This window comes from Lepus europaeus, chromosome 6, assembly GCF_033115175.1.
Source record: "Lepus europaeus isolate LE1 chromosome 6, mLepTim1.pri, whole genome shotgun sequence".
NCBI lineage: Eukaryota > Metazoa > Chordata > Mammalia > Lagomorpha > Leporidae > Lepus > Lepus europaeus.
Genome location: NC_084832.1, coordinates 60120045 through 60147139, shown reverse-complemented (window position 1 = coordinate 60147139; position 27095 = coordinate 60120045). Strand labels below are relative to the sequence as shown.

The window sequence follows — 27095 nt, the reverse complement described above, 5'->3', positions numbered from 1 at the left end:
CACAAAAACGTGGTTTTGCGTATACACTGTTTTCAGCCTGAGTCTCAGTGACTCCACAGGCCCACAGGTTAGTTCGGGTCAAAAGGCATTTATGGCAAGGACGTGCGGCACACAGCAGATTCGGCACATCATCTCCCGGTGCCAGCTCATTCATGCTAGCCCACAGGTTCCCCTTACTCAGCAAGATCAGCTCCAAAACCTGCAAGGTCCCAGCTCGCCTTCAACAACTCTTGAGAGACCAACCCCAAGCGTGCGGCCCTTCCCATCAGCGGCCCTAGACACACAAGTTATCTGCCCAGAAAGTCAGCCTGAACAAAGTGCCTGTTTACAACTTGGCATTCCAACCACTTGACGTTCCTACAAACACTGGTGCACACATTTAGCTCTTCGGGATAAGTTTGGTTAAATCCGAGAAGCCAGAATGAAGGGACGATTTGCAATACCCAGCAACTCTCAGGTCAGCTTTTACTGAGGGAAGAATTAAAACCAGGACGTGGAGGGAGCTCCCACCACCTGTCCGGCCACCGGCCATTCCAAACGCCTCCTGGTTCACGCAGATACCAAGTTGGAGGCTCTGGTTTGTAAGTAACCGTACACCCTTTCCACGAGTTAAGCGAAGCCAGACCTCAGCTTTATTAAAGCCTCGGCCTCCCGTGGGCGCGCCCCGCGTGCCGACCCCGCAGCAGGTGAACCCATTCCAACTTCAAACGCCCGCGGCACTGCTGACGCAACCACGCCGGGAGGAGGGAGAACGAGATGGGCAGGGGGAGGGGCGGCCGCCCACGCGGAGGACGCCGGGAAGCGCCTGGAGAAGGAGGCGGGGCCGAAGGAGGACCCGGCCGCTGCGTTAGGACGAGAGGGGGCGGGCCCGGGGAGGGGTGGGGCCTAGTGTGGGCGGGGCCGGCCTGGTCCCCCGTGGCCATATTGACTCCCAGCCCTTCCCTGCGGCTCCACTGCTTCTGCACCGGGGCTTCCGCTTACAGGTAAGACCCGATCCTGGCAAAACACCTGGACGTCCTTGGCCCGCCTGAGCCTGGGGTTGCAGCGGTGACGCGGTAGGGCCTTCTGGGGACGGACGCCGAGGCCTGCAGCCCTGAGGTCCCCGGGCAGGACGTGGGGACAGCGATCCCGGCCCGGGGCGCGCGCCTCGCTTCCTAATCCCATTTGCTGCGCGGAGTCCGCCCGTCCCCCGGGGCGCTCGGGCGTGCTGGGAGGCTGGCGTAGTTCTCGTGCCAGCTACTTGGCCAGCCCCTCTCCGCCTCCTGGGCCCGTGCCGGGGCGCGCACAGCCCCTCGGAGCATTGGTGGCGCGGCTGGCTGGCCGGCAGCCTTGGGCCCTGCTCTCTCTGGGGGCCGCGACCTTGACCCGGGGGCGCGGTCAGCGGCGCACCCCGGGGGCCGCAGACCGGGGTGCCCCATCTTTGCGGTCCGCGAAGTCTCAGGGGTGTTCAGTGCCCGCAGAGGTGTGTCGGGACGGGCTTGGCGGCGTTTCTTTTGGGATCCTCATGGAGCTGGCATTGCTGGCTGCAGGAAAACTAACGTGTATGTGCTGCCTATAGCAAGCATGAATGAACTCCTTTCGTTCCTGGAGCAGCCCTAGCAAATCGATACATTATATACCCATTTTGCAGACGGGGAAGTGAGGCCTTGGATTAAATAGCTTGCCCAAATTCGTGTGGCTGTTAAGTGGTAAAACCGGAATTTGACCTCAAGGATCTGGTTGGAGAACCTGGGCAGAGACTGTTATACAGCGGCATCAAGGACAGCCACCCAGTAGAAACATCCAGGCCATCCTGGAATGATACGTCATTGGATTCGAGTGAAGTAAGGTGAGACCAGAAAATGTAGGGTCGGCCCCAAATTCAGATTTTAGAGCCACGTGAAAGTATTCAGAGTTGACAGATGCCGTCCTTCTCCACAGTGGATTAGATGTTGGTCAGTGATCAGGCCTTGTGCACTTTTATGGAAGACACTGCTTAGCAATAGGTAAATTAGGTAAAATGTGACAAAGACATTTGGGACTTCATTTGTCCTTACCTTTCTGTCATCAATCCTTCATTGTTTGGACTTTGTGAAAATGTAAAGGCATCAAACATCAAGAAAATTATATAATTGACTGCATTGTCTTCAATTTGCATGACTTACTGGTTCTTAACGACTGGTCTGATGGCCAGGTCAGATTAGCTCGCTAATCTGTCACAGCCAGGGTGTGGTCAAACATTTACTATTTGCGGATTAATTTGGGCTAGCTAATCCTGTTTCTTAAAAATGACTAACGATATACTTAGCACTACTAAAATAGGTAATTACAAATGGTTAAGACAGTAAATGTTATTTGATCACAATTTTAAAAATAAAAGTGATAATAGTTCTATGTAGGCCATGTTACACCACAGAACAGCCCCTCAGACTGGTTGGAGGAACTGCTATAGAACCCCCCAAGTTGGGTTCTTTTCTCTAACATGCAGAAAGCCAATCAGTGACATCAGGCTAGTGAGGAAAGGAAATGTTATAGAGTGCAAAGCAAGGAGTCAGGTAGCTAGGACTTCAGTCCCTGGCCCCCACCACCCAAGGGTAACACGGACAGGGTCTTATAAGTTCAAGTTGGGCTTGAGAGGCGCATACTCTGCTAGTGCCCAGGTTCTTAGTTGCTCTGAAATGCATGTGACCCTCCTTCAGTCAGCAATAATTCATCCTTCATGGAATTTTGATTATGGCAGAGTAGGAGTCAGTCTACTGAGGGCTCCAGGCCTGCAGTTACTGGAAAAGAAACCCTTGAGACCAGACAGCACATCAAGATGTTAACTGTTGGAGAAACGGAAGAACTCTTGAGTCCAGGGATTCAAACTTTGTGGGTGCTGCTGCGCCACTCCCTCAATTCAGCAAGTCAATTTTAGTAAGTGGTTTTGCTAAGCCAAGGCAGGGCAAGTATACTAAGTTAATGGAGGGAGGCTGAGGAGACCTTGGGAGATGAAGAGTTGATGGGGCCTGGCATCTACATTCAAAGCACCATAGGCTCAGTTCAGTTAGGCCGCAAGATCTCTTCATAGGGATCTGTTGAGTGGTGGTTTATATGGATTAGAACCCTGTGTTTTCATGCAGAAGTGGTTATAGTGGGACATACTGCTAGAAAGACGAGGAATCGAAGTTTTAATTTAATTTCTTAGGCATAATTAGGATGATGGCACTGGGAATTCAAAAGATCACTTCAGGATTCTTGAAATGTAGATTTGACAAGAAGAGCAGGGGTCTGGCAAATAGAGGCAAACAAAAGAAACGTTTAATGAGGGATGTAAAGGCTTGATTTTAGATTGGGTGAATTTTGCTCGCGAGTGAACATACCTTCACATACCTTGCCAGAAAGCTCCGGCAAGAAGTTCCATTTCCAGCACTAATGTGGAGGAAGATTAGATAGGAAGGTGCAGATTTAGATTCTTCCTCCCAAAAAATGCAGTCGAATGTAGGTGAGGGGGTTAGGGAAGAGGAGAGCAAAGGAAGATGGGGAGGGGGGCCCCAGAATTTGACAGAGGAAGATTTGAACAGAGGCAGTGGTTGCAATGTCAGGTGCTGCGTTGCCATCCACCAGTTTTGGGGATCTGTCTAGGTTGTTAAGAGCCAGTGGAGTGGGACACACTGGCATTGAAGACATGGGTCAAAATCCAAGGCATCTGAGGAAATGAGGACAAAAAACACAAGCAGAAGTATATATAGGAAACTGGAGACTGGAGAAGGAGAGAATAGGTAAAAATAGAAATAACTCAGATTTCTGGTCACTTCTGAAATTAAAGAGAAGAACAGTTAGATTGGACCATTTGGCCTTTTAGGAATGGATGCTTTGTAAATAGATGACTTTTTTTTTTTTTTTAACCAGATTGGCTTTAATGGTTTTTGACCATTCGCATGTGTCATGTTCTAAGAAAGAGAACTTTTCTTTCCCAAAGAATATCAGTGTTAACTTTCTAGAAAAATTATGTAATTCCTTCCTGGTATTGAAAATGTCTTTGATGGCTGGCGCCACGGTTCACTAGGCTAATCCTCCACCTGTGGTGCTGGCACCCCGGATTCTAGTCCCGGTTGGGGCGCTGGATTCTGTCCCAGTTGCTCCTCTTCCAGTCCAGCTCTCTACTGTGGCCCGGGAAGGCAGTGGAGGATGGCCCAAGTCCTTGGGCCCTGCACCAGCATGGGAGACCAGGAGAAGCTCCTGGCTTCAGATCGGCACAACGCTCCAGCTGTAGCGGCCATTGAGGGGTGAACCAACAGAAGGAAGACCTTTCTCTCTAACTCTGTCAAAAAAAAAAAAAGTCTTTGGGGTCTTTGTGGCAGGGGCGGGGATTGTTTTGTGCTTTGCTATTTACCCAACTGTCACCCTGTTCCTACCACACAATGTTAGAAGCTAAATACACTTGTTTACCTTTAGTAGAACCTACATAAGACATGCAATTAAAAAAAAAAAAAAGCACATACATATGTCAGTTTCTACATATGCATGTACATCTCTTTTCACTTTGTATCATTCATCTCAGCCGTCTTCATGAGCCTAGCCTGTGTTCTTAGCATGTCCTTTCTAGTCAGCCAACCCAGTGGTCTTCCAGCCTTGTCTCTCCTGCCTTTTCCTTCCCTCATGGTAAGTTTGGCCTCTCACTCCGAGCCAGGTGGAGCTATCTTCCTTGCCCTTCCTCTCCTCCACTCCTGTTTCCTTTACACTCAGTTGTCGACTGCATCTCATACTTCTAAATACCAGTTTGAGACTATTTTTAATTTACTTAACAGTGGAAATATAATTTCTTCATTACCCCAGCAAAGGTTTCTGACTAAGCCCCAGGCCTTGAAGCAACAAAGGTAATTAAGAGCCAAGGTGAAGTGGTGATGGGTGCTGCAGTGTCCAGGGTAGACAGTCACCTGCCTCAGAAGAGGAACATGTCTTCGTGTAGAATGCGTTGTGTGGAGAGCCTCTGTCTGATCTTCGCAGTGTAAAGTATCTCCCATTTGTACATGTTGGTTTTTTTCCTCGCCAGGATCATCAGCCCGTGGTGCAGACAAAAAAAAGAGTAATCAGGTAAATTTAAGTTCTACTGTTTATGAGTTACTCTGAAAGTTGAATGAAAAACAACCTAATAATTTGCTTTAAAATAGCTATTACTTTTCATATGGACACTTACTGAAAAATATAACATACTGAAAAATATAACAACCTAGTATTTCATAATATATAAAAGTATATCCTATCTAGTTCTTACCTTATGTAATTTTTTTTTATTTGTAATTGAAGGTAGTTTATAAAACAGTTGGTTGGGTGAACAAAAAAAAAACTTTAAAAAAAATTTTAAGGCATTCCACAATTTAAAAAAAAGAATATTTTAACTTTTAACTTTGTATTTGAAGTATTAGAAAAATACTTGCTTTTTAATTTAGAAACATTCGAAGAGCAAATAGAGTACTTTATCTAAAGTAGATGAATAATAGTACAGAATGATAGAAATAAAGGACAACCTAATTTTTTAAGTTTCACATAATTAGGCATTTAAAAATTATTCATTAATTCAACAGATAATTATTAGGAAACTCCTGTGTACCAGACACATGCTCAGTATACCACGTTTTGGGTAAGCAGACATAATTCCTAATAGGAAACAACTTAGCAAATTTTATTCTTTGGAGTCACGTGCATATGTATTAAAATTATACAGTATCTGTATTCATTATTTAAAGTGCAGTCATAAACAAGAATAACTGAAGTTAATATAAAATAATAATATCTATGGGGCAATTTTGCTTTTATAGGTTAAAAACCCATTAAACCCCGGGTGACCATTGTGCAGCAAGTCAAGTCGCCCCATGGGACACCCACATCCCATTTCAGAGTACCTGGGATCAAGTCACACCTCCCCTCCTAACCATCTGGCTTCTTGCTGTTGTGCATGGGAGACAGCAGATGATGGTTCAGATACTCAAGTCTCTGTCACTTATGTGGGAGACCTGGACAGAGTTCCTAAGTTCTTGGCTTTGGCCTGACCCTGCCCTGGCTGTTGTCAGCCTTCAGGGAGTGAGTGAACCAGTGGATAGAAGATCTCAGTTACTCTGCGTTTCAAATAAATAAGTCTTTAAAAAGAAATGGAAAAAATTAAAAACATAAAACACCTATGAACAGAGGATAATCTCTGTGAAAAAATGTTCTATAGAATTGGTTATTCTTAGAGGGTGTCTTTTTTTCTTTTAAGCATATTTAAAGATCCTTTAGAGAGGCAGCCAGCATCTTAGCTAAAGGTGGAGGCTCTGATGTCAGATTTCTTGGGTTAGAATTCATGCTCCCCAATATAAAACTATTCAGATTTATTGAAGAGATTAAAGATAAGATTGAAGCTGTTCTGACTTAGAATTTTGCAAAGATATAACCAACATTATTTCTTAAAGATTATTGTTACTTATCGTTATAATAATCATCCTCAATCTGCTAGTACATCTCCCTGAGAGGACCCCAAGAGTGGCAGTGCCCATTGCTGGTATCTGAAGCTGTTTATTTGGTGTGTAGGATTTCCTGCTTTATATTTCAATGCAGTGCTTGTAAGAACGGGAAAGAAATGCTTCCTTGAGAGGCACACAGTCAGTCAGTGTCAACAGACACTGATGATAAAGATGGTTTTTGAGGTATTTTTCTGTTTTAAAAAGTAATGTGTGGTATTTTTCAATGTCAGTTTAAAATAACTTTTATGTGAAAATTAAAAAGGTTTATTGATGAGAAATTAGTCACCAAATTTCCTAGTGACTTAATTCACTTATAGCAGGTTTATGTTTTATCATAACATCTGTCTTCCTTCATTTTAAAATTAACCATGACTATGGGGCTGGCATTGTGGTTTAGTGGGTAAGGCTACTGCCTGCAATGCCAGTACCCCATTTGGGCACCGGTTCATGTCCCAGCTGCTTCACTTCAGGTCCAGCTCCCTGCTGGTACCCTGGGAAAAGCAGTGGAAGATGTACTGAGTGCTTGGGCCCCTGCCACCCACATGGGAGACCCGGATGAAGCTCCTGGCTTCTGTCAGACCCAGCAGGCCATTGTAGCCATCTGGAGAGTGAATCAGCGGGTGGAAGATCAGTCTCTCTCCCTGTCTCTGTAACTCTTTGAAAATAAATATTTAAAAAAATAAAAATAAAACAACCATGATTAGCCCAAGTCCTTGACTTTTTTGTTGCAGTTGACAGGCTGCCTATTAATGTCTTAATATCTGAGATAAGTAATTAGTACCTTGAAATCTACAGAGAATTTTGGTCAGTGGACAACAACCACCAAACTTGTTAATGAGCGATGCTACACGAAGGTACTGTGGAAACCAGTTCTATGTTCTGGAGTTTATCTGACAGTGATCAGTTTGGTTTCGAGCTTTTCTGGAACCAGTGCTCTAGAATTAACGAGATTAATCTTCACTACCAGGAGAATGGCGTTGAAACAGGTTTCCAGCAGCAAGAGCTTTGGAGGGTTCCAGAAAGTTTTTGAACATGACAGGTAACTGCTAAGAACAAATTTAGATTTCTCTCACTTTATTTTGCTGTTTGCTTTGATTTTAAGCAAATCATCATGTTTAGGGTATCTCGTGTCACTTTGAATCTTTTGTGTGCCGTCTTATCATCTGACAATTTCATCCAATTTGATGATTTATTGATTTGACTGTATGAGTTAGTGGGGAGCCTGAATAAAGGCTGTCTTCATGTTTCACTTGTCTTGTAAATCTGTGAAAATGCCTGTGTTACGTTAAAAATTCTGAGAACATGATTAAACACAAACACACATGTTTATCTGCAAATGCATAATAAAGAAGTGAGAGAGCCAAGGACAATATTTTGGAGAGAAATACAGATGGGCAAGTAGTCCTTGACTCAGTAAAACTAGAAAGCTGAATTTTAAACACTAGCAAGAAAGAGCTGTGAAATGACACAGTTTATACAAAGCCTTAGGACTTGGAGGCACCAGGTACACCTGGAAGTGTAGGTAAAAATGGACCTCAGAAAAAGGAAGATGAGAGTTTTTTAAAAGCAGATAAGATCTCAGATCTTCCCAGAGTTTTGTGCAGCTGTTTAAGGGACAAAGTATCTTCCCCTAATGGCATAATCACTTATTTTGTGCCTTAAATCACTTGCTTTGGACCTTTCTGGATGTCTTTATAGAGATTAATTACTTGTGTTTGATGAGTGGCATTCATATTTTGTTGTTAAAATTACAGTGCTGAATTGAAATGCAAGATGAAATTTGCTGTCTACCTGCCACCAAAGGCAGAATCTGCAAAGTGCCCTGTATTGTATTTTCTATCTGGTAAGTATTATGCATTTGAGTTTTGTAAAGGAGTTTTTTTTCTAACTGGCTTATCTTGCCTTTTTATTTTAAGTTACTGGTGTGCATTCTGTACCATTCACAAAAGATTTAGAGGCCTATCATGGTCAACTCTGTTACTTTACTTTATCTTAAGGATAACTGTAGATGGCCTGAATTACATTTACTTTGTTTCTTTCTTTTTCAATTAGAACAATTAGTTTAAAAGAGAATGTGAAGCTTTGGATTCAATCGCAAGGGCTTGGAAAAATTATTTGAGTTTGTACCTACCCAGGCATTTCTGGAGTTTGTATAGACCTTTCCAGTCAAATGGGATGACATTAGATGAAACTGGGATGCCATGAAACTTCAGGTAGAAATCATAGACAAGTAACTTCTTTAAATGTTCTCTAGAATATTTTAACTGAACTCCATAAAGCTTCTCTGGCAACAATCTGGAAACCTTAAGGCTTCTTCATCTGTGGTTAATATTAAAGACTACAGAAATAGATTGGGAGACAGTAATATTGACATCCATAGTTTTGAGCATCTGTACTAACTTTCGTTCACAAGGTGTTGCTATTTCATCTTTTGAAGCAAACGTTGCAAAAAGAGAATCATAGCAACCACATTATGAGACAGGGTACAGGATTTCTTTTATGGGTGATGAAAATGTTACAAGTTAGATGTAGGTGATGTTTGCATAATTATGACTATTATAAGAATGATCGAACACTTAAGGGGATAAATTATATGTACAAATTACTCAGACACTTCATGTAAAATAATCATAGTTGCTCAAACAGAATTTAATTAACCATCTACATGGTTTTAGGAGTAACTCTTCTAGTGGAATTAAATTCACTCTATAATACAGTTCATTCCCATCTACTTTAATCAACAAAACTTTATTCTAACTAGAAAAAGGTCCACACATTTTCCTGTAGTATCTAATAAATTTGCATTTCTCAGGTGTGAGACATTATTTTCTATGTCCCAGATACAATTCAGGGGACTACATTTATCATCACATTTACTGATCCATTTGAGGTAACAATAGGCAATATGATCCTTGGTTTTGAAATGAAAGAACCGAGGCTCATAATAATCCAGATGGCTAGTTTTTAAGTGACTGAGTGGCAGCTAGGATCAGATCTTGTCTGAAATCCAAAACTCATGTTTTCTGGACTATTGATCCTGCTTCCTTTGAACACATTCACGCTAAGGTCTGCAGAGTTGCTGGTCTTTGGTCAGTATTTGGAGTAGTTCACCATCCTGATTCTGAAGTCTCTGAAAGGGTGTGCCAGGAAGGAACATGGTGGGCAAACAATGACCCTGTTTGTCTGCCATGACTGGGGAAAATCTGCTATGTCCTAACAGAATTTAACCATAAACTCCCATGACACTGTGTCCAGTGATACTTGAGACTTCATGTACGAATCTTAAAAATGTTTAAGGTCAGCTTCTTCATAAGTCTCTATGTTGGTTGTTAGGGAATAATTAACAACTGTGAAGATGTTCTTTAATTCAGAATTGCATCATGCTTATCAGTAACCTTGATGTTAATCATCAGATGTAGGGGATTATCTGGCCTTGGCCACGGGAAAAGGGCTGTTGTGTTTGGTGGTATTTCACTCAGGCACCCATTGCTAGTTCCTCTTTGGCCATTCTCACATTTTTATATTAGGTACCTGTAGAAAGAGAATTAAGTCCTCTCCTTTATTACATGACTGAAAAAGTATAGAAGTAGGAAAAATGACAGAAACAGTTCTAAAAATTGGGGCTAAAACTCAGTTTAAGGAAAATATAATGGTCTTTAATCTCATTTTAGTTCAGCGAGGAATACAAAGATGATTATGCTGAATTGTAGTGCTGAGAACTGTCTATTAAGGATATTCAGTTATTTGTGTTACGATGGCCATAGTGTTAGCTCCCTGTGAATATTTGTGTTTTGAAATTAAAACGAGTAAGTGACTTTAATAGCCTGGTTATAAGCTAGCTTAGTCTAAGACAGTTCTTATATTGATACTATTATAAATTTTGTTGAAAAGGATCTGGAATATCTTACCCAAAATTATTTCTAAGGAAAGATTTCTATTAAAAAAAGAATAAAGCTTAAGAGCCATTTCCATTATAGCATGATATAACGGTATTTTTGATCTTCAGGTTTGACTTGCACAGAACAAAATTTTATAACAAAATCTGGCTTTCAGCAAGCTGCCTCAGAACATGGCCTTATTGTCATCGCTCCAGATACCAGCCCTCGTAAGTGTTCTCGTTCAAAGATCCTTTCTAAAACTCTCAATCTTAAAGACTGTTATAAGTGGTATAACATACTTATGCATTCTGTAATCTTCTCTCAGTTTTCAAGTAACATAAAAACACTGTGCTGCACCTTTTCCTCACTGCATTTTACTCTTGACATGGCTCCCATGAGCAGTTAGTTTCTCTGTAGCCATTTAACAGATGAAGATACGTCCAACCAGAGTAGGAAGCTCAACTCATACATCATTTTGGTGCTAGTATAAAAGTAATAATGTGCAATGCATAGCAAATGCCTTTTTTTATTCCATAGAAAAACTGCCTTATTCACATAATTCATGTGTTTTTTTTTATCCTTGTTCATCAGTCATGCATTTAAATAAACATGAGTTTTAATGTAAATGACTAGAATATTCAGAGACATGAAAATATCAAGTCTTTGAGAACTCAGCCCAGCAGTTTTGTTGACTCTGAAAGTATAAGGAGATAGAATTTACGTAGTCGCCAAAGCTGGCCAAGTAAAAGGGCTGGCCTTTAGAAGTATTGTATTTCCTTTCATGGGCCATATTGGTTTTTTGTTTTGTTTTGTTTTTGGTTAATGTGTATTTTTTATATAAATTTTATTTAAGTTATACAAGTGTCATATTTCCTTTATACCACTATAGGAACATAGTGGTACTTCCCCTTACCCTCCCTTCCACCCATGCTCCAACCCTTGCCTCCCCCATATTCCTACCCTTAATTTTTACAGTGATCTTTTTTTAGTATACTTAATGATCATATAGTTAACACTACCCTAAGTAAAAGAGTTCAACAAATAGTATGAAAACAAAAAGCAAAACAAAATATAATTCCTCAATGAAAGACACAAGGGCTATAAACCATCACTGGTTATCAAAATGTTTATTTTACTTCAATACATTATATTTCAGGTACTCTCTTCATTACCTCTGATCAGGAAAACATGATATCTGTCTTTTTGGGACTGGCTTATTTCACTAAGCATAATAGTTTCCAGTTGCAACCATCTTGTTGCAGAAGACAGGATTTCATTTTTTTTTTAACAACTGAGTAGTACTCCATAGTGTATATATACATAATTTCTTTATCCAGACATCAGCTTATATACATTTGGGTTGATTCCATATGTTGGCTATTGTGAATTGTGCTACTGTAAACATGGGAGTACAAATAACTCTTTTAGATACTGATTTCTTTTGGTTTGGGTAAATTCCAAGGAGTGGGATGGCTGGATCATTTGGTAGGTCTATGTTCAGATTTCTGAGGTACCTCCATACTGACTTCCACAGTGCCTGCACCAGTTCACATTGCCACCAACTGTGGATTAGGGTACCTGTTACTTTATATCCTCACCAGCATTTGTCGTTTATTGATTTCTGTATGTGAGCCATTTGAACTGGAGTGAGGTGAAACCTCATTGTGGTTTTGATTTGCATTTCCCCGATGGCTACTGATCCTGAGTATTTTCTCAAGTGTCTGTTGGTCGTGGGCTGTGTTGTACAAAAGCAAAGATATGTCTAGTTAGAAATGGAATAATAGGCCGGCGTTGAGGCTCACTGTGCTAATCCTCTGCCTGCAGCGCCAACACACCAGGTTCTAGTCCTGGTTGGGGCGCTGGATTCTGTCCATTGCTCCTCTTCCAGGCCAGCTCTCTGCTGTGGCCCGGGAAGGCAGTGGAGGATGGCCCAAGTCTTTGGGCCCTGCACCCGCATGGGAGACCAGGAGAAGCACCTTCAGATCAGCGTGGTGCGCCAGCCGCAGCACGCCGGCCGCAGCGACCACTTGGGGGGTGAACCAATGGAAAAAGGAATACCTTTCTCTCTGTCTACTCTGCCTGTCAAAAAACCAAAGAAAACAAAACAAAACAAAAAAACAAAAAAAAAGGGAATAATATTTTAATTCAAAATAGCATCAAAAGTGTAAAGTACTGGGAGTAAACTTTTAAAATATGTATATGTATAAAAAGAAAACTAAAATTCTGCTAGAGATCATAAATGAAGACTTTAATAAGTGAGAAAATGCTGGGTTCCTAGTTGAGTAATTATATATCATGAAGAATAACTGCCCTCAAAATACATATGACTGTAATTCTATTCAGAAATTCCGGGTTTCGTGCCCTGGCTCTGCTCTCCATTCCAGCAGGAGGTCATGGCTCAGGTGGTTGGGGCACCCACATGAGACCCTGATTGACTTCCCGGCACCTGGCTTCCCACCTGGCCCAGTTCCAGCTGTTGCAGGCATTTGAGGAGTGAACTAGTAGATGGGAGACCTCCCTCTGCTGCCTCTTGTGTGCGCTCACTCTCCTCTGCCTTTCAAGTAAACAAATATCCCAGAGGTTGGCTTTGTAATCACATGCAGGTGTGTATAAAATAAAAACTAGTCAATTTAAAAGCGAATTTATAGGCCGGCGCCATGGCTTAACAGGCTAATCCTCCACCTTGCAGCGCCGACACACCAGGTTCTAGTCCCGGTTGGGGCGCTGGATTCTATCCCGGTTGCCCCTCTTCCAGGCCAGCTCTCTGCTATGGCCCGGGAAGGCAGTGGAGGATGGCCCAAGTCTTTGGGCCCTGCACCCGCATTGGAGACCAGGAGAAGCACCTGGCTCCTGGCTTCGGATCAGCACGATGCGCCGGCCGCAGCGGCCATTGGAGGGTGAACCAACGGCAAAAAGGAAGACCTTTCTCTCTGTCTCTCTCTCACTATCCACTCTGCCTATCAAAAAAAAAAAAAAAAAGCGAATTTAAAAATCTTAATGGGATATGTAAGGAAAACATAATGGAATGATTCCAAAGCACATTAAGGGATGTGTTCAGTTCAGGATACCTAACTGAGCACAGATATGTGCATTTCTTCCTTGCTAAGACCATAGCGGTAAAGCGAACTAAAGAAATGTTGGTAGTGCAGGAGGGTCATCAGGGAAGGGATCTCAACACAGTCACGAAGAATAAAGAGAGAGTGCCAGTTCCAACAGGTCAGACAGTGCGGAGACGCATATTCAGAGTACTTAGAAGGAAACTGCATTACCAAGGCAGGCCTTCTCCAGTGTGAAAGTCATTCCTTCTCATCACGTGGCCCCATTCAAAGATAATGGGGCCAAGAAATAGAATCCTACCATGTGTCCCAAAAGGCAGAGACTGCACAGTATTTAGTGAAGTGCTCTAACGCAAATGGATTTTCACATTCATCCAGAAATGTGGTGTTAAACATGAACACTTATGACAAGAGATGAAAGCACAAGATTGTTCCTTCATAGGTGGCTGCAATATTAAAGGAGAAGATGACAGCTGGGACTTCGGCACTGGTGCTGGATTTTATGTGGATGCCACTGAAGATCCTTGGAAAACCAACTATAGGATGTACTCTTACGTAACAGAGGAGGTAATTTAATTTCTATCATAATTATTAACTGATGACTGCCCAGAGTTTGGTTTTGGACACAAATTCTTCCAGTCTGGAGAATTTTAAACTAAGTACAATTTTAGCATTTTATAATTACTTTGAGGTCTGTGTTATCAAAGGAGATACTATATGAAACCCCCTTTCATTTCCCTGAAATTTCTTTTGAGCTGTCTTACGATAATAAATAAAGGCTGAGTTTGAAGGGATAAGTGTTAAAGCCATTACTTCTAGTAATACAGTATTGTATAGTCTTTGTACCTCTCTAAATTTTATAGGAGTTATAATATCTTAATCCATAATTCTTACCCCTCAATTATGTTTAGATATATTGCTGAATTTCTTTGGTGATTCACATAACTGTAAAACATTCTTATCCTGTTTTTTATTGTATAAAAAACATTTCCAATATTACTACATTGCTTATCTTTGTACATGTAATAACTGTTACCTCTGCCTGAGGTGTTTTCCTTACTTTTCACCTTTCTTAGTTCAACCCATTGTAAGACTATAATTTGGAGGTATTGATTGTGTAATTATTTTATATAACCTTGAAGTGATTTTCTGATATATTTTTTCCTGCTATTAAATTTCCTCCAGCTTCCCCAGCTCGTTAATGCCAATTTCCCAGTGGACCCCCAAAGGACATCTATTTTTGGCCACTCCATGGGAGGCCATGGAGCTCTGATCTGCACTTTGAAAAATCCTGGAAAGTACAAAGTAAGATTTCTGAAGCTCCTAGTGCTAAATATTGCTTGAAAATGTAATACTAGCAACTTCCGAAGATTGAAATTATGAAATTGTTTCAGTATTAGAACTAAATGTTTCTGTTGTAGGGCGTATGGGAGGAAGTTGTTAAATTTGACCACACATGTGTGCTACAGAACCAATAGCACAGGAATCTCATCAGTGCGCATGCTGGCTTACTAGAAGTGTTATAAAATGCAGCTTGTGTTTTATTGCTTTTATTCAAGCTATAGTTGTGAGCACATTTTCCTCTAAAGATTGTTGCTCTTAAGATATTGTGGCAGAATCTGTTAGTTATATTTTTATCATAAATATTTGTAAAGTGGATTTTGATTTTCTAAGGTATAAAAATATACTCATGGGGCCAGCACCGTGGCTCACTTGGTTAATCCTCCACCTGTGGCGCCGGCATCCCATATGGGTGCCAATTCTAGTCCCAGCTGCTCCTCTTCCAGTCCAGCTCTCTGCTGTGGCCCGGGAGGGCAGTGGAGGATGGCACAGGTGCTTGGGCCACTATACCCACATGGGAGACTGGGAAGAAGCACCTGGCTCCTGGCTTCGAATCGGAGCAGCTCTGGCCATGGCAGCGATTTGGGGGATGAACCAACGGAAGGAAGACCTTTCTGTCTCTCACTGTCTAACTCTACCTGTTGAATAAAAAAAATTATATATATATATATATATACTCATGGTTCATAGAACATTAAGAATTCTGTGTTCTTTCTACCTCTAATGAAAATTGAAATGTAGCTTGATTGAAAAACTTCATTCTCTGGCCGGCACCGTGGCTTAACAGGCTAATCCTCCACCTTGCAGCGCCAGCACACCGGGTTCTAGTCCCGGTTGGGGCACCGGAGTCTATCCCGGTTGCCCCTCTTCCAGGCCAGCTCTCTGCTATGGCCCGGGAAGGCAGTGGAGGATGGCCCAAGTCCTTGGGCCTTGCACCCGCATGGGAGACCAGGAGAAGCACCTGGCTTCAGATCAGCGAGATGCGCCAGCCGCAGCGGCCATTGGAGGGTGAACCAACGGCAAAAAGGAAGACCTTTCTCTCTGTCTCTCTCTCTCACTATCTACTCTGCCTGTCAAAAAAAAAAAAAAGAAAAGAAAAACTTCTCAGCCTCTTTATTTGAAGCTTCCCATATTCTTTCAGTGAGCCAAGTTTGGATAACTACTATTTGTATAGTGTTGTAATGTGCAAGCCAGCATATACAAGGGCTGAAATGAGGAATGATCAAAACAATGAGCATTTCCATGTTGCTTCTGTGTTTTAAAGGCTATGCCTGACCTCAAGACCTTCTTAATCCATTTCTTCCATTGTGAAGCCCTTCATCTTTTATTGAAAAATGACTATATTTCTCATAGTGTTTTATTGCTGTATCAAATATTTTACTTATAGTAGCTATATTACCAAAGTGAGCTACTTTCATGGTATGATCCTTGGTTTCCTTTCATTTAAATTAGGGGGTTTTTTTGTATGCAAGTCGATTTTTTTGTGTCTGAGGTAGAGCACTGAAACTATTTGAATTTTTTACTCTTTAAAAATGCTAGTGGACATTGCTAAACATATACATTGGTAAGTACTCTGAGCTAAGAGATTCTTTATTTTACAGAAGCACAAATATGTACTAAAAATTCTATTATATTTAGAAGCATTCCTTACTGTTTTCTCAGCAATATTTAAGGGAAGGAATGTCTTAGATTTTAACAAAAGGCATGCTTTTTTTTTTTTTTTTTTTTTTACTTTTATTTGATGAATATAAATTTCCAAAGTACAGCTCATGGGTTACAATGGCTTCCCCCTCCCAAAACTTCCCTCCCACCCACAACCCTCCCCTTTCCCGCTCCCTCTCCCCTTCCAATCACATCATGATTCATTTTCAATTCTCTTTATATACAAAAGATCAGTTTAGTATGAATTAGGTAACGATTTCAACAGTTTGCCCCCATATAGCAACACAAAGTGAAAAAAAAAAAATACTGTTGGAGTACTAGTTATAGCATTAAATTAGAGTGTACAGCACATTAAAGGCAGAGATCCTACACACTATTTTTTTTAAAAAATTAATTTTCTATGCCATTTCCAATTTAACACCAGGTTTGTTTTTTTTTTTTTCATTTCCAATTATCTTTATATACAGGAGATCGATTCAGTATATAATTAGTGAAGATCTCATCAGTTTGTGCCCACACAGAAACACAAAGTGTAAAAATACTGTTTCAGTACTAGTTATAGCATCACTGCACATTAGACAACACATTAAGGACAGATCCCACATGGGATGTAAGTACACAGTGACTCCTGTTGCTGACTTAACAATTTGACACTCCTGTTCATGGCGTCAGTAATCTCCCTAGGCTCTAGTCATGAGTTGCCAGGGCTATGGAAGCCTTTAGGGTTCGCTGACTTTGATCTTATTCCAATAGGGTCATAGTCAAAGTGGAAGTTCTCTCCTCCCTTCAGAGAAGGGTACCTCCTTCTTTGATGGCCCCGTTCTTTCCACTGGGATCTCACTCACAGAGATCTTTCATTTAGGTCTTCTTTTTTTCTTTTCCATGGTATCTTGGCTTTCCATGCCTACAATGCTCTCATCGGCTCTTCAGCCAGATCCGAATGCCTTAAGGGCTGATTCTGAGGCCAGAGTGTTGTTTAGGACATCTGCCATCCTATGAGTCTGCTGTGTATCCCACTTCCCATGCTGGATCTTTCTCTCCCTTTTTGATTTTATCAGTTAGTATTAGCAGACACTTGTTTGTGTGATCCCTTTGTTTCTTAGACCTATCCAAGCCCTCAAATGTGAACTGAAATTGATCACTTGGACTAGTGAGATGGCATTGGTACATGCCACCTTGATGGGATTGTATTGGAATCCCCTGGCACATTACTAACTCCATCATTTGGGGCAAGACTGATTGTGCATGTCCCAAACTGTGCATCTCCTCCCTCTTTTCCCACTCTGAAATTTAACAGGGATCACTTTTCAGTTAAAATTTAAACACCTAAGAATAATTGTGTGTTAATTACAGAGTTCAACCACTAGTACTAGAACAACAACAACAAATACTAAAAAGGATAAAGTATTACATTGTACATCTAGAGTCAGGACAAAAGCTGATCAGGTCATTGTTTCTTATAGCGTCCATTTCACTTCAACAGGTTTCCCCTTTGGTGCTCAATTGTCGCCGATCAGGGAAAACAAATGATATTTGTCTCTTTGGGACTGGCTTAATTCACTCAGCATGATGCTTTCCAGATTCCTCCATCTTGTTGCAAATGACTGGGTTTCATTGTTCCTTACTGCTGTATAGTATTCTATGGAGTACATGTCCCATAATTTCTTTATCCAGTCTACTGTTGATGGGCATTTGGGTTGGTTCCAGGTCTTAGCTATTGTGAATTGAGCTGCAATAAACATTAATGTGCAGATGGCTTTTTTATTTGCCAAATTAATTTCCTTTGGGTAAATTCCAAGGAGTGGGATGGCTGGGTTGTATGGTAGGGTTATGTTCAGGTTTCTGAGGAATCTCCAGACTGACTTCCATAGTGGCCTAACCAGTTTGCATTCCCACCAACAGTGGGTTAGTGTCCCTTTTTCCCCACATCCTCTCCAGCATCTATTGTTGGTAGATTTCTGAATGTGAGCCATTCTCACCGGGGTGAGGTGAAACCTCATTGTGGTTTTGATTTGCATTTCTCTGATTGCTAGTGATCTTGAACATTTTTTCATGTGTCTGTTGGCCATTTGGATTTCCTCTTTCGAAAAATGACTATTGAGGTCCTTGGCCCATCTCTTCAGTGGGTTGTTTGTTCTGTTGTTGTGGATTTTCTTGATTTCTATGTAGATTCTGGTTATCAACCCTTTCTCTGTAGTATAGTTTGCAAATATTTTTTTCCCATTCTGTCGGTTGCCTCTTCACTTTCCTGACTGTTTCTTTTGAAGTACAGAAACTTCTCAATTTGATGCAATCCCAAATGTTAATTTTGGTTTTGACTGCCTGTGCTCCTGGGGTCTTTTCCAAGAAGTCTTTGCCTGTACCTATATCTTGCAGGGTTTCTCCAATGCTCTCTAATAATTTGATGGTTTCGGGTCATAGATTTAAGTCTTTAATCCACGTTGAGTGAATTTTTGTGTAAGGTGAAAGGTATGGGTCTTGCTTCAAGCTTCTGCACATGGAAATCCAATTTTCCCAGCACCATTTATTGAATAGACTGTCCTTATTCCAGGGATTAGTTTTGGATCTTTGATCAAATATAAGTTGGCTGTAGATGTTTGGATTGATTTCTGGTGTTTCTATTCTGTTCCATTGGTCTATCCATCTGTTTCTGTACCAGTACCATGCTGTTTTGATGACAACTGCCCTGTAGTATGCCCTGAAATCTGGTATTGTGATGCCTCCGGCTTTGTTTTTGTTGTGCAAGATATGCATTGTTTTCTATTACAGATTAACTTCTAGGAGAAAACAAAGTTGAAACTCTGAACAGAAATTTCCATTTGTGCTTTAATTGTAATGTGTTGTTGCATTATTTTAAACATCTATATTAGCTCTTGATAGCATCTACAAAAATTATATTATGAAAGATTTAGAATCTAAGCCCAAAATATTATCAAAGGAAAAATTGTTCCTGACAAGTCAGTTTTTAAGCAAGCTACCAATAACTTCTGTTTTAAGCAAGTTTTAGGTGTCGATGTTTGATTTAGCAAAAATATAATTTGTTTCAAAATTTCTTTTGTTTTTGAAGTCTGTGTCAGCATTTGCTCCAATTTGCAACCCAATGCTCTGTGTTTGGAGCAAAAAAGCCTTTGGTGAATTTTTGGGACCAGACCAAAACAAATGGAAGGTAGGTACTGAATGATTGTCTTAATACTCATTCTTAACAGTTTTTAATCTTGTTAAAAATGTATACTGCATACCACAAGCATTGTATTCCAAGACTGCTCAAGTTAAGGCCTCAGAGCTAAGAATGTGTGTATATGTAGGTAGATGGAAGATATCCTAAGCTGTTTTTTTCTGCTAATTTATATTTTTTATTTCTAAATTAACAGAACCAAAAAGATCACATATTATTGCTATTTAACTTCCCTCCTATCAACTATATGTTCAGTTGTATAATAGGAACCAAAAGACCTGACTTTTTAACTGTTGTTGTATCTGTATCAAAATGCGGCATCTTAGATTTGGATTTTAAATTTCAGATCTGGAAAAATCTTTAAAAGTAGATCTTGCTACACTTACATAACTAATACCAATGGCAAGGCTGCTTTTTCAAGCATGGGAATAGGTGCTTCAAAATGGAATTAAAAACAGTCCTTTCTCATGAGAGTCATTTCTAACTTTACCTTTGTCCAGAAATGGGTCATTTGCAGTAGAAAATATGTGAGCAGATTAAAACCAACTTCTTTGCCCTACAGCATTTATCTGTTCGGGGTCATTTCCACATGGATCCCTACTTTCATTTGATGATCATTGGAATTCTAACAAATTAGAGTATTAGTTCTTTGTCACCACGTTACCGTCTTGTTCAGGCTTAGATAGTGTCATAGTGGCAGAGTGACTATGACAGGAAGAGTGCTGCGAGTGGTTAGCGGTAGGCACTCGGAGCTGGCGATGCACATACATCAGGGTTTTGGGTCTGCTTCCTGTGCAGTCTGTGCTGTTCCGAGGTCTTCTGTTGTGAAGATAATCACCCTCCCACTCAAAGTGTTGGACGAAAGACCTGATAACTGAGGGAGAGTAGGAAAGGGAAAGGCACAGGTAACCCAAAAAGGAATCTACTTATGTAATCTTCTCCAAGAACAGTATGCTTTACTATGTTAATTGTGTTGTGTTTAGGGTATTTAATTTACGGCTGAAAAGGAGGCCGTGTAGAATTGTGAAGTCAGGATTGAGAGCTCATTGGACTTTACAGGTTCCCTCCTACTTTCTCCTTTTAAGATAAACGGAAGCGGTCTTTAAAAATGTATTACTTAGGGAAAACTGGTTGTTGTTCATCTTAGTCACTGCCTAAAAGTAGTGGTTAGTGAATGTATTTGTGTATAATTATGCACAAATATTTGAAATTCCGTGGTAAAATGTGAAATTGTAACTAGTGGCAGCTCCTCACAAAAGACATTTGATGTGTTGACAGATTCAGATTATTTAAATGAGACCTGTGGGAACATGCATGTAGACAACAGAGATTTAGAGCTGTTGAATAGCAAAACAGAAGGCTGAATGTATTCCTATCTGGAATCAGAGTTAAAAAGAAACAAGACTTTGAAATAGAGAATATTTGGAAATAGAAGATCTAATGGAGTTAGAAGAAATTTTTGGATTTCCAGTTCGTGGAAGGATTTAAAAGAAAAAAATCATGATCTATTTGAGGTGAGAGGTGATTCACAATTTTGAAAGCTTAGAACAAAAAAAAAAAAAAGGCCATACTGTAAAGAATGTTTTTGGCACAGGCTTCTTGCCACCAGTTTTGGACAGCTTGAAAGCAGCAAAGAGGCTGTTACTAGACCATGCTGAAGACCATGTAGATAAAAACCTGGCAAGTCAGACTTTGAAGCCAACTTATTGACTTACTCAACCTTGGATTTAAATGACTTTAAAGCTCTGGTTCTGTAGGGTATATTCTGAGGAGTTTTTTGCTGGACACTTTAAGATTATTTCTTTAATGCTTCTCTCTTACAGGCTTATGATGCTACCCATCTTGTGAAATCCTACACAGGTTCTCAGCTGGACATACTAATTGATCAAGGAAAAGCGGATGAGTTTTATGACCAGTTACTCCCCGAGAACTTCATAGCTGCCTGTACAGAAAAGAAAATCCCTGTTGTTTTTAGATTACAAGAGGCAAGTACTAGGAACTTTTAGCTTGACCACAGTATCGTAACTATAAGAAAGCAAGATTGCATTGTTCTTTGGCTTTATTTTAGAATATGAAATACTGCCTTCAGTAAGGTACTTTCCAATCCTATTGAAATACTTGAGAAGTCCCCATTAAATTATACCTAAGACCAAATTTGATAGAAATAGGAAAGCTTTGGGCACTGAAAAATACCTACAGCTTTCTCCTCACCCTCATACTGATAAATAAGTTTAGTGCTTGAGTGCTACATAATCTTCAGCGTTCACGGACACACCTCTTCATGCATGCCCCACTGTTGGCAGTGGAATGGGCATCTTAGCCTCCAGAGCTGAGCACTGTTTATCGCACACACAGGCACTTCTTAGCTGTTATGTGACTTGCTATTTTTAGTTGAAGAATAATGACTGTATTTCAATTGACTTGAAAGTGTTTCCTGACTAAAACACTTGATTCTCTACCATACACCTTACTCAAAGAAATTTTGCTTTTATTTAAAAAAAAAAAAATACAAAATCTAAGTAGAATATAAACAAAATCCTTCAGGATAAAAAAATGAACACTGAAAATTATACCTGATCATTATTTTTAAGACTATGATTTTCATTCTTAAGAGTAATGTTAAATGACAGGCATATTGATCTAAAATGTGGTTTTGATGGTAAATGTTCATATATCAATAAGGCATTGCACTTCGTGGTATGTTTCAGTTTATAAAATGTTCAAACAGCACAAACTCACTTCAGTGTTGATACCACTAAATAAGAGTTTATTCCTTTCCTGTTCATCTGTTTGACAGGTGAGGGGACAGATCCGGAGAAATAACCTCCTGAGCTAAGGTCACAAAGCTAGGTTTGCTGAACCAGGGTTGGAGGCAAGGTCACTTGACTGCAGGTTCTATTTCTGTCATCCATCTAGCTTCTGAGGAGCACAAGGCGCAGTTGTGCATTACCTCCGGCTTGTCTAACTTGTGCAGCAGCTCTCAGCAATCTCCTTTCATTGTAGTCCTATATGGCATGTGAGTTTTTTTTAGATTTATATGAACATTTACCAACACAATCAGATTTTAAGTCAAACCAACCTTGAGAAATCTGAATACCAATTTGATGATAAAAACAATGTTGTGCTTAACCATATTAATTGTAGCTGTAAGTGATGTAAGAAACCATGTTTATTTCTGAATGACCTGAGGTTCTTGGCATCAGCCACGTTTGGTGCCTCATCTGCTTCCCTTGAGGCTATGCTAGGAATTCTGTTGTTTCTACAAAGTTTCTGCCTGCCAACAAAGTCTGAAAATCCCTGGAGTTCTTTTATAAAAACAGCATAAAATTAGAACACAGATGACATTCTTGTGGGGGGAAAAGTAAATCAACTTATTTCTCAAATGTCTGTATCCCAAGCAACTGTAATAACATAGTTGGCTGTACTTAATGAGGAGTCAAGACGAAGCCGTCAACTCTCCTTAAAAAAGAAAGTGTGGCGTCACCACAGTCACAGTCCTGAGCCAGGGACAATTTTGTGTTCGCTTTCTTGCCAGCAAGGCCAGTGTGAAGCAAAATGTATTTGAGTTTGTTGTAATCAAGTCAACAACCAAGTGCACGGGTCTGAGTAGTGGCTCCAGGGAGGCCATGTTCAGAGTTCTGGCCAACTCCCACTGACTTCCAGTTGCCTCAGGTCTGAGAGCTTCATCACCAGCCTCACTGGCTAATGATGAACACTGTGTAACTATTTCTTTGTGAAGTGGAAGCTACGAAAGGCAAAGTCATCTGGAAATAGGGAGTATATATACAAGTAACTGACCTAAGAAGAAAGAAAATCATTTCAATCGCATACATGATTTGCCCTTCATTCCTTTTCCTCTTTATCCTGGTGCTAAATGCTCAGTTTATACTTTATCAACCGTCAAATTGTGTTGAGAAGTGGATATAAGTGCATGGGATTTTTATTTGGTTAGGATTTTTATATACTATGTTTTATGTATTATATGTATGTTTAAATGTATATAATGTCTTGACTTCAGATACTATAAATTGAAAAAAAAAACAGTAAGTAGAATTCAATATCTAGTGTACAGAGATCAAATCTTAGCCATAAAAGGAAGTACTTGGGGCTGGCACTGTGGCATAGTGGGTAAGGACTCCGCCTGCAGTGCTGGCATCCCATATGGGTGCTGGTTCAAGTCCCAGCTGCTTCACTTCTGATCCAGATCTCTGCTGTGGCCTAGGAAAGCAGTGGAGGATGGCCCAGGTCCTTGGGTCCCTGCACCTGCATGGGAGACCTGGAGGAAGCTCCTGGCTTCGGATCAGTTGGGGAGTGAAACAGCAGAAGGAGAGGCAGAGAGTGAGAGAGAGGTCCTCCTTCTCTCTGTGTAACTCTTTCAAATAAATAAATAAATATTTAATAATTAAAAAAAAGAAAAGAAGTACTTAAAAATCCCAGTGACCTAATACTGAGGAAAATTCCAGAAAGAGCATTCCCTTTTTGGGGACTAGAAAGGGAGGACTGTCATACCTCTTCAAGTCTTAGAAGCTCTTTGAAAACTCCAAGGTTGCTTTGGCCCCTGCATCTACCTCTTAGAGAATTCCAGAAATGCCAGGACCCCTCACTCATCTCTGTATCCTAGCTTAGCACAATTATCTAGCACATGGACTCTCAGTGTTTGTTAAAGAAGCAAATGAGGCTGGCGCCATGGCTCAACAGGCTAATCCTCCGCCTAGCAGCGCCGGCACACCGGGTTCTAGTCCCAGTCGGGACACCGGATTCTGTCCCGGTTGCCCCTCTTCCAGGCCAGCTCTCTGCTGTGGCCCGGGAGTGCAGTGGAGGATGGCCCAAGTCCTTGGGCCCTGCAGCCCATGGGAGACCAGGATAGGCACCTGGCTCCTGCCTTCAGATCAGCGCGGTGCGCCAGCCGTGGCAGCCATTGGAGGGTGAACCAACGGCAAAGGAAGACCTTTCTCTGTCTCTCTCTCACTGTCCACTCTGTCAAAAAAAAATAAATGAAAAAAAATTAAAAAATGAATACCTTCGAGCATAGCCAGGCTTTTCAAATTGAGTGGGGAAAATGTGGGAACATACTGCCTGTTAGAGTAAATGTCCATTGCAGCTACTGCTGCACTGTTTCCTTTTTGAGAGTTGGGCGAAGGGCGACAGAATGCATTCGTGTATTTTCAAACTCCAGGAGTCAGAGCTGTGCCACCAAGGATTTCTCCACTTCAAGTGTGAGGCAGAGGACAAAACAAAGGCCCTAATTACAGACAGTGGCACCACGTGCCTAACATACCCGACCAGCTCAGTGAACGAAGCCACCCCTGTTTAATGAGATTGATAAACAGAACTTGAAACTAGTCAGGGTAACACTGGAGCTCCAAATCTGTAACAGCCTAGAGAACTCAAAATTGGCACTTTGACTTCTCCTGAGCCTTCTCTAACGAAGACAGTAGCAACCAACGGCGGAGGCTACCAGTTACCTGGCGGCAGCCATGCCAGCACGTCACACAGGTGAAATGGAGAGAAAAACCTGGTGCGAGAGCTCTGACTTGGGCTTTTGTCACATACGTTTGAGACATCTGTTTCCTACACCTACGTTTTCTATTGCATCCATCTTTTGATGGCAGTACATTTCCCAGGTATTTGGCCTAAAAATCAGCCTGTTTAATTCACAATTCAGGAATTAGAGTGGAAGGTGCTTTTCTTTAAATACTTTTCTTTGTGTAAGAAACTGCCTTTAGTTCTAAAGTTAATCAAATGGAACTGGTCTGATCACAGGGAGATGTAAATCCAAGTAATTCAAAGTTCAGCCTTCGTCTTGCCAATATTCCTGTCCGATTCACTTCCCCAATAGAAGGCAGATTGCTTTTAAATTACTTTGATGACTTTAAGCTAGAACGTTTCATTAACTCCTGAGATACACATTCTATACTTTTCTGGAAGTAACAGATTGAGAACATTCACTGATTCACCAGAACCCTGTGGATTGCCCTTGTTCCCTGAAACCAATGGGTTTTTTAGTCTATTTTTATTTCTTATATGCTTATAAAAATTCCCGTTTTCCCCCAGAGACCATTTACTAGTTAAACTTTTAAAAAAATCTTTGCTAGACTTTAACCTGTGGCCATTTGTTCTACCTTATATTTGCCCAGTGTAGCTGGGCAGCAAGGCTGTCCTAAAATTGTTTTAACACCCTTACAAGATCTTTCCCACGTTAATTTTTTTCCTTTAAGAGCTACCACTCTTTATATATTAGCACAGGTGTCAGAAGAGACTGCCTCCCGTTTGCCTACAACACTAGTTGTAATTGATAGGATAGACTGAGATGTTTCAACTCAGTTGCTTGGCACATTGCATTTTCTGTTTCATGGTAGTTTTCAAATGGTTTATTGATTTTTTTGCCCAATTTGATATAGTGCTAAGGAATGTCCACATGTAATGAATTATTCCTTTCTCCTCAAGTAAAGATATGATATGCTTGTGTAGGAGGTGGAATTCTTGCTTTTTTGGTTTTTAAGTGTTTGTTTTCATATACTTGAAAGGCAGAGTGACAGAAACAGACTACCTGTTCACTCCAAATGCCTGTAACAGCTAGGGCTGGGCCAGGCTGAAGCCAGAAACCCAGAACTTAATATATGTCTCCCATGAGGGGTAGGTAGCCGAGCACCAACTACTTGAACCATTACCAGCTGCCTTCCAGGGTATACATTAGCAGGAAGCTGGATCAGAAGCAGTGTAACCAACACACCAGTATGGGTTGGGGTACTGTGAGCAGCAGCTGAACGACCAATGACCACCCAGGAAGTGGAATTCTGTGGGATTTATAATGGCTGTATTTTACTTCCCAAGCAGGGATAGAACGTTTGATCATTTTTATGTTCTTTCCTTGTACTTTCCATGTTGCTTATGTTGTATTTTAAATCGTTACTTATTGATGTTAATGTACTTATTTTGTTAGTTGAAATGTTCGTGCTTCTAAGGTTTTTTTTAAATCTTGATTTTTTTAATCCTTGTTGCATAACCACTTGTCTACTCTGCACATTTAATTAATGTATTCTTTTCTGTCTTATGTTAACGGTAGCATTTAGTAGCTTGGCTATGTAGAATGTTTCCTCCATGCTTTTGTTGCCCTTTTGACGTATAATGAAACCATTTGAGTACAACAACAACCTTGATTTTGATTATAAACCTTTCATGAACTAGTATTTTGACTGCTTAGAAGCAAATGAAGTACCAGCAGAGAGAATGTCCCTGGCATTGAACTGTCCGAATGGTAAACAGATGTCTTCTCTGTATTTCATCTTCTAGGGTTATGATCATGGCTACTACTTCATTGCAACCTTTATTGCTGATCACATCAGACATCACGCCAAATACCTGAATGCGTGAAAAGCTTCACATAAGGGAATCACTTCTGGATTATGAAAGTTCTAATAAAGAATTGCTGAGAAAGATTTCAAAACATTGGATTTTATAGTGCGAAAATGGCTTCATTCTACAATTGAATCACCTTCTGAATAAACAAACCTACTTTTGA

General features: G+C 40.7%; 1 protein-coding gene across 6 annotated transcripts; it reads left to right on the top strand.

Moving 5' to 3' along the window:
• Positions 1-898: 898 nt before the first annotated feature.
• Positions 899-27095, top strand: ESD (esterase D). Of its 6 annotated transcripts, none has more exons than XM_062194177.1 (12): positions 899-983; positions 1631-1828; positions 5015-5055; positions 7257-7315; positions 7429-7500; positions 8216-8304; positions 10468-10566; positions 13838-13962; positions 14581-14700; positions 19466-19564; positions 21397-21558; positions 26867-27095. In XM_062194177.1, exons 4-12 carry the CDS (start codon positions 7296-7298, stop codon positions 26945-26947), a joined length of 867 nt encoding a protein of 288 aa, XP_062050161.1. In that variant the 5' UTR covers positions 899-983; positions 1631-1828; positions 5015-5055; positions 7257-7295; the 3' UTR covers positions 26948-27095. The 6 variants fall into 6 exon arrangements, with proteins under 6 accessions (XP_062050161.1, XP_062050159.1, XP_062050162.1 ...); XM_062194175.1 differs by lacking the exon at positions 7257-7315 and adding an exon at positions 5547-5602; XM_062194178.1 differs by lacking the exon at positions 1631-1828.

What these genes read in the sequence shown, in the direction of transcription:
- ESD (XM_062194176.1), top strand. Translation starts at nt 5,580, where the DNA reads ATGCTCAGTATACCACGTTTTGG. An exon ending in CGCTCCAGATACCAGCCCTC is followed by an intron (nt 10,567 to 13,837) that starts GTAAGTGTTCTC and finishes GTTCCTTCATAG; the next exon opens with GTGGCTGCAATATTAAAGGA. An exon ending in TTGTTTTTAGATTACAAGAG is followed by an intron (nt 21,559 to 26,866) that starts GCAAGTACTAGG and finishes TTCATCTTCTAG; the next exon opens with GGTTATGATCATGGCTACTA.